This window comes from Taurulus bubalis (genome assembly GCF_910589615.1).
Source record: "Taurulus bubalis genome assembly, chromosome: 3".
Classification (NCBI taxonomy): domain Eukaryota; kingdom Metazoa; phylum Chordata; class Actinopteri; order Perciformes; family Cottidae; genus Taurulus; species Taurulus bubalis.
The window spans coordinates 23,968,888-23,981,494 of NC_136591.1; the positions used below are offsets into that span (position 1 = coordinate 23,968,888).

The 12,607-nt window shown below is 41.3% G+C and overlaps 1 protein-coding gene across 1 annotated transcript; it reads right to left on the reverse strand.

Annotated features, from left to right (window-relative positions):
* Positions 1 to 10,679: 10,679 nt before the first annotated feature.
* lratd1 (LRAT domain containing 1) lies at positions 10,680 to 12,090 on the reverse strand. Its single transcript, XM_079215589.1, has one exon. The coding sequence runs from the start codon at positions 12,067 to 12,069 to the stop codon at positions 11,281 to 11,283; it is 789 nt and encodes a 262-aa protein (XP_079071715.1). The 5' UTR covers positions 12,070 to 12,090; the 3' UTR covers positions 10,680 to 11,280.
* Between the last annotated feature and the right edge of the window lie 517 nt (positions 12,091 to 12,607).

Genomic DNA, 12,607 nt, shown 5'->3' on the forward strand with positions numbered 1-12,607 from the left:
ACGTAACCATGACCCAGTACATATGGCAACATTATTTCAGTGAGTGTGTGTTGAGCTGACAAAACATGGGTGACTCACTCAACTGTACCTGAACGCACCCTGCAAGCATGTGCAGACATTGTGTTAGTTTTGTGAAAATCTGTCTTCCACCCAAGTCCCTTAACTTTATTAGAATGCAACACTAAATCACACAATTACTCTTTTAAGTATATTGAAATAGTGATATATGGTTGCTGTATGCTTTATTATGGAGAATAGCTGTTGCTGTCAGTGATTTTCATGATGCAAAGTCCAGATAAATTAAACTTAAACTTTTGTTCTGCTCTGGCAGATAAAACATCAGATTGCCTTCTTTTGTCTTCCACACTGTTTATCTCTGTATGAGTGGAATCTGCCTTTGGTGCTGTTGGGTGTTATCATAACACACTTTTCCATGACATTGTTTATGAACAGCTGTATTCATCAAGCAACAGTTATTTGTTATCAAATGAAAAATAGAATTTGACCTTGGATTTAACCTGTGTAATCTCCATCCGAGTATTGTCCTCCTTGTTCCCCATGTGTGCCTGCTCATGAACAAAAGCAGGGAATGTGTTGATTCAGCCTGCACTTTCAGCAGTATTTGTCTTGGTTTACAGCAATCATGCCTTGAATATGCCAACTGAAAATATTGCCTCTTAAGTCATTCTTGCGTTAAAAAAAAAAAATCAGCAAATAACAAATTGCGGTTTGTTGCAAAGTCGATTTCTTTTCCCCACATAGTGCTTATGCTATGCATTTCCATTTCCAACAGTGTGGGTGTCTTTTGCTGCATGACCTGCCAAAAAAATGTGCTGTTAATTCTCCAGCTATATTAGAGAAATGCATATATTAAAAACAGATCATATTATTTGGAGGTGTGCAGACAGACAGAGGAGAATACAGAGCCAAAGAGAGAGAGAAGCGCTCACACTTTCAGTCCATTTAGTCTGTGATGCTGGACAAGAATAGAAACCCCACATGGGTCACTGAGGAATGAGTGGGAGAGGTGAAGAGTGCGATAGACGGCGTTGGAATGTGTACAGGAACCAAAAATAAAAATACCAGAAAAGGAAGCAATTTGTGAATGTTTACATGTAATGCGTCACTGAAGGCATCATTGTGTGTCTCTCGGCAATCGTCTGTGTCATCAGTGAAAAGATGAAAGAGGACACAATTGTTGTCCAAAATAGTTTACGCTTTAAGGCTGGATGAGTGCTTAAGTGTAAGTGTGTGTGTGTGTGTGTGTGTGTGTGTGTGTGTGTGTGTGTGTGTGTGTGTGTGTGTGTGTGTGTGTGTGAGAGAGAGAGGAATTTGTTTGGCTCAGTTGAACAACAGCAACACTAATTAATGAGTGTCAGCGGTGTTATTGACAAGCAATCTGTGATTCATCCTCCACCTTCTTATCTGCTGCTCAGTGATGAGCATGACCGGCTTTGATGGTGTTTCATTAAAGGTGATTATTTCAATCGAGATTTTTTAAAATTATTTTGCATTCACAGTGGAGGAAATGTCAATGAACCTCAGCGTATAAAAGGCGGAGCTGTTACACTGGTGGAGGTTGGAGGTTAGTCTCTTGTTGTTTGTTTGACAAGTGATTTTGCAAGTTAACTCTGAAGACGGTGTTATGATGAGCAGTGTGTATCGAAGACAGATTGTGATTTCAATTAAAATGCTGGATGTGGTTATGTTCCACTACTCTTAATTTCTTTCACAATATCACCACTGTGTCTATGCATGTGGCAGACTGATGAAGTGAACATTTACAATTCCACAGTTCTTGGATAAAATTTCTTATCCAAGAACTGTGGAATTGTAAATGTTATCATCTACATCTTTATTTTTGCATGTTATTTTTTAATCATGTTGCCGCGTTAATGTTTCGATGATAATCTACATGTCGCCAAAGGATTTGGTGCAAGGATGAGCATGTATTAGCAAAGGCAGAGACATCTTCCGGATATTTTCGATAACATACAAACTTGATATAAATCCCAATTTTTTTCAAAAATGACATGACAGGCCCCCATGATCCCCCCCACTTTTTCTGTGAGATGTGTCCACATATCTGGCCATAGGGGCTTCGGTAAGATAACCGTGGTTTTAAAAAATGAAATATTGATTTAATGTTTAGAATACACATATGATAATATTTGGAAAATAATCAAGCTCCTCATAAATCATTATGTATATATTTTTTGTGGATACAGTTATTACAGACTCTCTTTCCACCTCACTTGTATTTTGGGTATAATTAGTTTCCCCAAATAGAGACAAAATGCACAAAAAACAAAGTAAAAGATGAAATTTGACTAATGACATTATTTATTTATATATATATATATATATATATATGTATATATATATATATGTATATATACGTATATATGTATATATGTGTATATATATATATGTGTGTATATATATATATATATGTGTATATATATACGTGTATATATGTATATATACGTATATATATATATATATATATATATATATATATATGTATATGTATATGTATATATATATATATATATATATATATATATATATATATATATATATATATACATATATATATGTGTATATATATATATATATATATATATATATATATATATATATATATATATATATATATACATATATATATATATATATATATATATATATATATATATATATATATGTGTATGTATGTATGAAAATCTGATAACGTGGTCAGCCCTAGGTGTGCTGTTATGATAATTTAATGAAACATATATGGATAATGCAAAAAACTAGACCTTGGAGCAGAGCCCCTCTTTAAAACATAGCTTCAAGATCGGGCAGTCAAGCCGGACCCACAGAAAGTGAATACATATAGAGCTCTGCAGTCTATCATCAAATTATTGAGATATTATTTTTACTGCCCAGACATATCACACACATTTTGCTCTATTGAGCTGGCAGTGAGCTGTGGTCATAAATATGCAAACACACGCTGCAGGCCTGGATGAGCTTCATGCTTATTCACCAACCTCTCACCTCCTAAATAGCCTTAGCAGGCCACACACTGACTGTCAAATGACCACATGCTGCACTCTTAAGCTCCTATCCAGAGAGACAGAGATTACCAACATCCTCACATGAACCTCTGCAGCGGGAGACCGAAAGAGAGAGACACAAATTAAGGGTCTCAGTTCAAACTCTCCCCGTGAAAAAGAATTCACTGAGGGCATTATTCAACAGCCTGCAATTGTAAAAGATGCAAGAGAAAATTCCGGGTGCAAAGAGTAAAGTTATGAAATGGTAAAATATGAACCGTTACTGGGAAAAACCCTCCGGAGCATAATAAAATGTTAAGAGAATGACATTTAGCAGCGGGTTATTCAGAGCACGGCCGGCAGGAAGGTTGTGAAATGCCCATAATGACATTTACAGTAACCTTTTCCTAGTGACTTTTTTTAAAAGGGTTAAAACCACAGAGACGGAAAGATTGGGCTATGTTCGGTGCCTCCCATTAATCAAACTTTGATTGTGCTGGGCCTCAGCCTGAGGGCAATTTCTCTTCTCACTCATTAAGAAAAGGGGACGAGGTGGACAGGGCCACACACATAGAGCAGTCAGGGTGGACTGATGGGTACAATATTTGTCCTTTAACCAGTCGACCCAGGGATACACCCTCTGATAGAGGGTTTTGAACGGCCGTTCTCACACCCAATGCATCAAATATTGCAGCTCGGTCAAGGCTCCTCTGCATCTGACACCCACGGTTTGTATAAGTCCTTAATACACAAGTTTAATTTGAAAAGACACATGTAACAAGCATATATCATCAACACGGCGTCCCAGAGACCTCCCAAACATGCAAAGCTGCATAGTTTGAAGCTCAGAGCACTGGCCAGGCTGTGGTATTTGAAGCATCGGGGATGTTGCGTTGCCTTCGAGCCGCACAGTAAAGCAACTCGTCGTCATTAATCAAATTAATTCAAAAGCCGTATTCTCTTGTTCGGAATGTTTTCTTGGAAATTTTGCTTGTATGAATATTTTATCGTTGCCAAATTGCTGATTATTTTGTAAAATGTGTTTTGGAAACTATGCACATTAATTATGTGAAAAAATCTGTTAAACTGAAGCTGATTTAAGAGAAATACGACTGCTTTAAAAAACACTGCTGATGAAAGACCTATGAGCAAATGTGATTAGACATTCATAAAATCTGGGAATGAAACCAACTGCTGTCTAGGGAATGGGACATGACTTCTGCAGTCAAAAAATGTCATCTAATGTTTCATCAAAAAAATTACAATACAAATATATATCTTTATCTGCAGAGTAAACACAAAAGTACTATAAAGCTGTGAAATCAAATGAATGAAAGGCACTTCTGCAACAAATGCTGCTGTTATTTAGCAGTCAGAGGTGGAGAGGCTCAGACAGGCAGAGCGGTGTGCAGAGCACATATCCTGAGGCCATTCAGTCCCTAAACGCAGCAAAGAACAGTCAAATGTTGGAGCACCTGCTCTCAGAATAGAAAATGTATCGGCTGGAGAAAATGTTTACTGTTTTATTAGCTAAAAGTGTTGCTTTTTTTGTCACGGACCTTAAGGATCTTACTAAAAACACAACACGTTCAATGCTAAAAATATTAATATTCATAAAAGCGCTGGTTTTAAGAGCAGTTGCTTCAAAACAAGTCCCCTAAAGAGTATTCAGTGGAGTCACCCAGCCACAGTAATGGATACTAACTACATTTACTGATGTACTGCACTTAAGTGAAAATGTAAGGTTTTCCTTTACCCCAATTAATGCTACTTAATATTTCTACTCCACTACATTTCGGAGGGAAATATTGTACTTTTTTTACTCCATACTATGTTTTTTCAACAGCGATCGTTACTTTTCAGAAATATCAGATCAGTTAAATAAATATTACGAACTGTTACAGATTAAGTATATTTAATTACCTCTGTTCTATTACTTAAGAACACTGCATTTGTATTCTTAAAAAATGTGGCTATGGATCTGAATACTTCTTCCAACACTGTCCCCTGAAAAATGTATGAAGTATATCCAAACGTGATAAGAATATCACTTTACTAAAGGTACACACATATACGTTTATAAATATATAGCTGCAGAAACTCTCCAAATTAACTTTCACACATAAATCATGTTGTCCTAGTTCGGGCTTTGCTTCCAAGTTGTGACACAGTAGTCCATTTGAATAGAGCGAGCGGGTTTTGGATGAGCTCAGCACTTAATTGACAGCGGCCAGGTGCAGACCAACGATCTTGTTTGAACAGAGGTGTTTATTTGCATGTTAGTTAGTCCACCTGTTGTCTCCAGAGCTGGGCAGGGCGCACTACGTTTTGCATGCAGGTTGTTTCCAGTAGTGTGGAGTTGTCTGTGCTCCACTCAAACGAAAGTTTAAATACAACCCCAACATGCATCAATAGAGCAGGGATTCCCCTTTTCTCTGGGAGTCTTCCCTTGTTCAGGGGAAGATAACTGGAGATCCCACAAAGCAGGTTAACCAGGTTTTAGAGGCGGCTGTAGCTCATGGGGAGAGTGGTCCTTCTGTAACCACAAGGTAGCCGGTTCAATCCCTGGTTTCCCCAATAGTTTGCATGTTGAAGTGTCCTTGAGCAAGACACTGAACCTCCAGTTGCTCCCTGGGCGCCTCACAGCAGCACACTGCTCCTTGATTACTAAGGATGGGTTAAATACAGAGACCAATTTCCCCAAGGGGATTAAAAGGATACTTTCAACCAACACACATGCACGATTGCTACTTTTTGGGCCAAAATATGATACTGTTATTACTAAACCAACCTACTTTTGATTTTCTGCATGTTTGCACAAAATTGACAATAAAACTGACTTTGACTTTGACTATATTTAGGCCTCTGCTCGAAAATTGCATACCCAAACTAAAAAGGGTGTATTTCTCAACCATTAGGGCTATTTGAATAATTTTGGTGTTATAATAAAAGGCTACACATGTGAGATTTTTTTCAGATGTGTAAATATCAGCCACTGTTACTGGTTAAGAATAAATGAAGATGGCACACAGCAAAAATGAAAAGGTTTCAGGTCTGCCTAGGAAAAAAGCACTTTCAGTAGGATTATTTCTTTGAAATGAGGCAGCTGTAAGGTCCAACTCTAACCATGCGTTCACACCAAATGTGTTGCAAATATTCGCAATGCTTTACTCACGTCAGTTTACTCAATAATTAATAATTACAACAATAATGCTGCGTTCACACCAAACGTTCTATCATGTCTGGGTTCATAATATTATCCGTAGTCCCACAACAGCGTCTGAATGACGGCCGATACCAGTGCTACTTCAGGCGTACCAGCAGCAGTTTGATTCAGCAACGACAGGACGGCGGTGATGACGGGCGGAGCTTCTCAACGCTGATTGGCTTCAACACGCGAATTTTACACCCGAGTTGAAGTATTTAAACTCGCGCAAATTATTTGCACCGCGTCATTCGCGCCGCCCGGCGGAAATTGGCATCATTCGCATCTGTGCATTGACTTTGCATGTAATCTACTAGCGCGTCAAATTCACAATGCGTTTGGTGTGAACGCAGCATAAACCAAATCATAGCACAATATGTGAACATTCTCTCTTCAAAGGTTGACTTTGATAAAGTGAAGCAGAAGAAAGTTAGAGAGGGTTTAGTACAGAGAAAATTCAGACGAGGTCTCCAAAATGTGCATTGGGCACGTTTACGCACATCTGTGACATTTGAATTTTCTCATGTACCAAACCATATATTTCACTTGTATATTACTTATGGTGTTTAATACATCCAAATACAGCAGTTTTTGTTTTCATAGAACATGCTATGATTTACAGTTTTATATAACAATCGCTCATTCTGTCCCCTGGTTTTGATTCGGTTGAAGTTAAAGTTGCTTTCGGGGTACAGATATCTTGTCTGCTTTAGACAGTGTTATCAGAGTTATTATCTGTTACTTGTCCCTTTATTTAGCCACAAATGTCATGGCACGGTAGAACGTCATATGGTACATGAGGCTGCATCTTACCTGATGATGGTACTACATATATACAAAAAAGAAGTAAGTAAAGTGAGTTAAGTTACTGACAGTGTCTGGCATTTGCAGTGTTTGGTACCACACTCTGGGCTGGTGAATTTATTTATTCCTATCATTGTCAACCAAGCCCTTAAAAAGACCGATACAGACCAAGTGTTTAGGTCTGTCTCTCAATACCTCCCAACTTTGAGAGTCTGTGGCTCTCAGCCCGCTAGACCTCTAAAGTTGTGCACCATTAAAAACAGCTTGCAAAATATAAACTTTAATTTAAAAAGTTGGCTAAATAGTTTCCTAAAAGAGCTGGGCACTGTAGTTTTTAGCAAACGTTACTCAAACAGGAATCAATAGCGCATTTGTCGAGGACTAATTGCAGCTGCAGGTCCGGTGCTCCAGTGAGTATTTACAGCACTTGGAGGACGTTTGTGGTATTGAGTATAAATAAACTACAGTGCTCATGTTCATCAGGATAATCCAACGTTTCAGCCAGGGACTCAATTATGTGTTTGTAATATTTTTTAATATATGGAATATGGAACAATATGGAATATCTCCAGACTTATCCTTTAAGACTTTATCAGTTGCAAGAACCTTGTATTAGTCATCTCACTGATAGCATACTGATGACCGACTTGTATGCTGCGTTCCGATGTTAGGGCCCAAATACAAGTTCACAGTCCAAGTGACCCTTTGTGTTCATAGCAATCTATTACAGGTCCAGTCAGTATTGCACAAAGACAGTGCTTTGAAGGCCATGATATGCCAGTTTGCCATGCAATTCAAATTACAAATGTATTGCAGCGTGAAATCAATTTTAAATCTCAGAATGTAGGTCTTGGTTCAAACATGGAATTATTGCTTGTGATGTACGCACACATTTTCGCAACAGATGTTTAGAGGAAACCACTGTTAGCAACGATTTAACAGCGTGTAACCCATTTGCCACTGCCTCATTTACATCTCCAGCTGTGCAGTCGTTGAATAAAGCGACCAGTCTGAAGAGCGGCAGAATAGGAAGACAAGACATTGAAGCCCACTGGGAGTACAGGCCAGTGTCTAGATTAGAGGGAGATCCTCTTAAAGTCATCGCACAGACAGGATATTCTCTCTTGTTGCCTCCTCCCCACAACATCTCCTCTGAGACCACGCTTTTAGCTAGCAGCAGGTCAGCAGGGATCGGGTTTGTCCAGATGCAAAGACACACTGAAGACAAACGCAAGTGTGCAAGTGTGCGAATACATCCATACCACTGCACAAAGGAACAATAGCTGGTCCCTAATGTGTGTGTGTGAGAGAGTGTTTGTCTTACATGAGTAGTAGACACACACACACATACGACCTCAGTGGATATACAGTATGATAGTGGCTAGAGTTGCCCTAGTAACAGCGTGTACTTTCACACTGTCGCTAGATACAAAGATGCACACCTTCATGAATGGACATGCACACAGCATATTGTCCACACTTTTTATGTTATATATTTATGACACAGCTTTGGTACTTTGGTCTCACACACATACCCATGCACACACACACACACACACACACACACACACACACTGGTGGCCGACATTAAATAGAGCTAAAACTGATACACCCACTGTACAATGTCATGTCAAATGGCAGAAGCTTCTCCTCAAATTAACAATGTGGTGCAAATTATCTGCCTAGGAACACACACACACACACACACACACACACAACCCTTTTTCCGAGGCCTATTTGTCACAGACCACAAACACACATACAAACTCTAACACTGGCTGACCCAGTACCCTGGTTTTTTAACTGACGCACTCACACACACACAGATTCCATCTCGCTCGCGCACACACACACACACAATCACCCACCTCGGGCAACCTCAGCTCTACGAGCCTTTTAGTAATGTACAGAACAGACAGAATAATCATCAGAGGGTAAAGCAGAAGAAAACAAGGAGATAAAACAATGGTAATTTTACGTTTATGTAAATCCAACTCAAATAGATGTTTGTGAGCAAGAATGACAGGTTTTATTTCTTACTAAAGTGGTGATTTAAAATCTGAAACATCTGTGTTTGTACTACTGCAAACACGATTTTTGTTTTTGCCAATTTCTCAAATTAAAAGTGGTTATGGAATCAGAATTGGATGTCAGTGTGGTTTCGCCGTGATTGCAGTAAAAGGAATGGAAAATGCTGATTTTTGGCTTTAGTGAAACAATGAGAAACTTAAGTAAAGGAGCGTAAAGCAATACAGAGAAAGGCTGGAGAAATACCAGCGACCAAAATAATTATGAGAAGGGAGCTAACAAGAGAAGAAGTGTGTCAATATAATCACAGCAAAGCTGATAGAATTAAGTATTTGGGTCAATAGCTTGAGAATATCTCCTCAAGGCAAATTTACAAGATTCACAAGCTTATTAGTCCGTATTTTGACATGAAACATGTCTGAGGGCTGAGATTGTAACATCTGCCGCCTGAGAGGAAACTGTGCAACAACCATCCCCGGGATATATATATATATATATATATATACATTTATTATCACAAGAATTCATAGGTGAGGATGCAGGATTGAAACAGGCAAGCTCTTTAGCTGCAACATTATATTGTGAAGTTCATGTATATATTCAACAACCAATCACAGGTGTAGCAGGCTGCCAGGCAGAACAAAGACACAAGTTGCAGCAGAACCTACCCATAAATCTACTCTCTGGTCCTTTCAGACTCAATTAAGCAAGAGTAAGGGGACATGAGAAGTTAGACCGAGGTGATTAATCCCACCTTCACTGATACTACAGCAGGTCACAGGAGGAAGGGAAGGCACCGTCTAACTCTCAGAGCAGAGGAGTCAAAACATCAATCCAGAGCTAAAGCCACTGCAGACACATGGGTGCCAAAGCAACACAATGTGTTCGCTCTTGATACGCATCAGCTTGTCCACAATGCAGTTGAGAAATATGATGTCAGAACATGTGTAGTGTGGTAATGGCAATGTCAGCAAGGAAGAATATGATCAGGAGATCAACATGCCTGTGAATGTATAAATACCAGCAGGAAAAAAACAACACAAAGAAAAATAGCCTGTGGCCAAGTACTGTATATGTTCGTATTGACACGGCACAGCTGCTGATATATGGTATTTCCCGGATCCTTTATGGATTTTTCATAAAGCCTTTATGGGTTTGATGCAGATGACCATTCCACTGCCTTCAAATACTGTGGAGATATATGAATCCCATTTGGCTTGAGGCAGGTCAGAAGGCACTAGAGTATACATAATTCATACATCCCTCTGTGTGCATGTGTGCGAGAGTGAAAGATCATGCGTTTGTGTGTCAGTAATTATATGTGACCAAACAACACCTGCCAGACCAAGTGCTTATTTTCATATGTCAATCTCCATTTATTTGAAACAACAAAAGAGATCAGGGTTAAATCCACTAAACGTAAATACAAAAATAAGGGACTCAAATTGAAATCAATATGAATACAATTTACACATACATCCAGTGCTGTGGAGCAGGATGGCAGCATTGTGAGAATGGCATTACTCTTGTTATGGCAAAAGGGGAGCTTGAACAAGCCAACTGCTTTGTTTAGGCAACTGTGTAGCCATCTGGGACGTCAGAGGTCTATGATTTAGTGGATCTGTGTTATGGCCAGTCCCGGTCTTAAAGCTAACAGTAAAAAAATAGAAGGGAGACTTTTAGAGAGCCATCCCAGATCCTATCTTTCATCTTCCCCCTCCCATCTCTCACCGTCTGGTCTGCCGCAGCACGCGCCCTACGCCGAGAGGGGTCCAATTCCATTATCCCGAGAAATTAAACAGAAAACCAAACCGAGCCATGTGCGCTATGTCAGGTCTTTAAAGGTGATTTTTGCTGTTCGTCGGAAATGGGTTTAGCAGAAATCGTGTGTTCCACTCACGCACGAATTTTTATCTGAAGGGGCGTTGTCTGTTTACATGGCCGCTGTCTCTCAGTTTTCAACACTCTGCAATTTGATGGAAATTCCACTGCGCGCCTGCGGTCCAGACACAGCGCGCGCGGGGTGCCACCGTGGCCAACGACAGTCCAAAACCAACAGGTCCTTTGCATGTGTGTGCGTCGGTGTGCTTGTGTGCGTGTGTGCCAGTACGTTTGCTTGTGCGCAAAGCTGTGCGTCCGTGCGCAGCAGGGAGGAGGGGGAAGGGAGATGGGGGGTAGGATATCAAACGGAATCCCTGATCACTCCTTGCCCCCGTTAACCAAAGACAGCTCTTTGAGAATTCCACTGGCGTCCACTCGCCTCCTCTCCCGGATCATGTCCTCCAAGCTGCGAAAGACCAGAGTGTGCACCCCGCTGCCGGACAGATGCACTTTGAGGAAATACTGCTGCTCCGCCGAGTGCACCTCTCCCCCGGCTTTGAACTCCCGTTTCCCAAAGCGACACCAAGCTGCGAAACTTTCCGCGTTGGTCCAGCATATCTCCTCGCTGCTCAGGCCCAGGTGTCCCACTGCGTTCTGCATCACTAGGTCAGGAGGAAGCGGCCGGTACCGGTACCGATTGTTGACTATCCTCCCGTGGCGGCCGTTGCTGATCTCAAGCAGGCTGTCCTTGCGGATCTCGCCCTTGTGCAGATGAATGACCAGGTCGTCCTGCTCGTAGATGGCCCAGTGGGGGGCTTGCGCCGTGGTCACCAGCTCCAGCAGGTCCCCCGGTTTGCACATAGTCAGCAAAGTGTTGGCCGAGTACACATTCAAGTCCTCGTTCTCCCGCAGCTTGGAGAAGATGCATTCCTGGGAGCAGAAGGCTGAGTACTCCACCTCACTGACCGAGAAGGGTCCCTCCTCGGCCGGGCTGTGTTCTTTGGTGAAGCCGCAGTCGGACGGAGTGCGGTCGTCCACCTCCTCCTCTTCGTCAGAGAAGAAGTAGGCGACGCCAACCCGAAGCTCGTCCTTCTCCAGCCCGGACGGATCCCCCGTGGGCAGCTCGCTGTAGTTGAGGTGGGTGATCCGATCCAGTTGATTTCCCATCAATGACCTGGCAAGGCAGAGGCATGGACTGCGGTGTCTATGAAGGAGAAAGTGATAGAGAGAGGGCTGTCAAACACGTAAAATATAGCTTTCATAAACCAAGACACAGCACGAGCGCATGGCTCTATTTAAATCCCTCTGCTCAATAGATAAGAGAGTAGGCTAAGAAAGCACTCAACACTTCTCAGCAGTCCCCTGTATTGAGGGGCAAGAGCTTTCTCGTGTTATTGAGCCGAAAGAGAACACTAACACAATCAATGATCCACTGCCCCCCCCCCCCCCCCCCCCCCCCCCCTCTGCTCCCTTCACACCCATTAGTCAATCATTAATTCCAGTGGAATGTAAATGAGCCCGCGATTCCCATGCGAGGTGAGAAAAAAGAGTACACAAAATAGTATGAGGGTTGTAGCTGCTAAAGAGTGAGCAGGGAGAACGCTCTGTGGTTAAAGGCAAACCCTGTGTCTTTACGCACGGCGCAACATGACGACAAGCTGGAGAAAAAGAGGATACCTGTGCGCTCCCCGGGCAAATGGTTAAA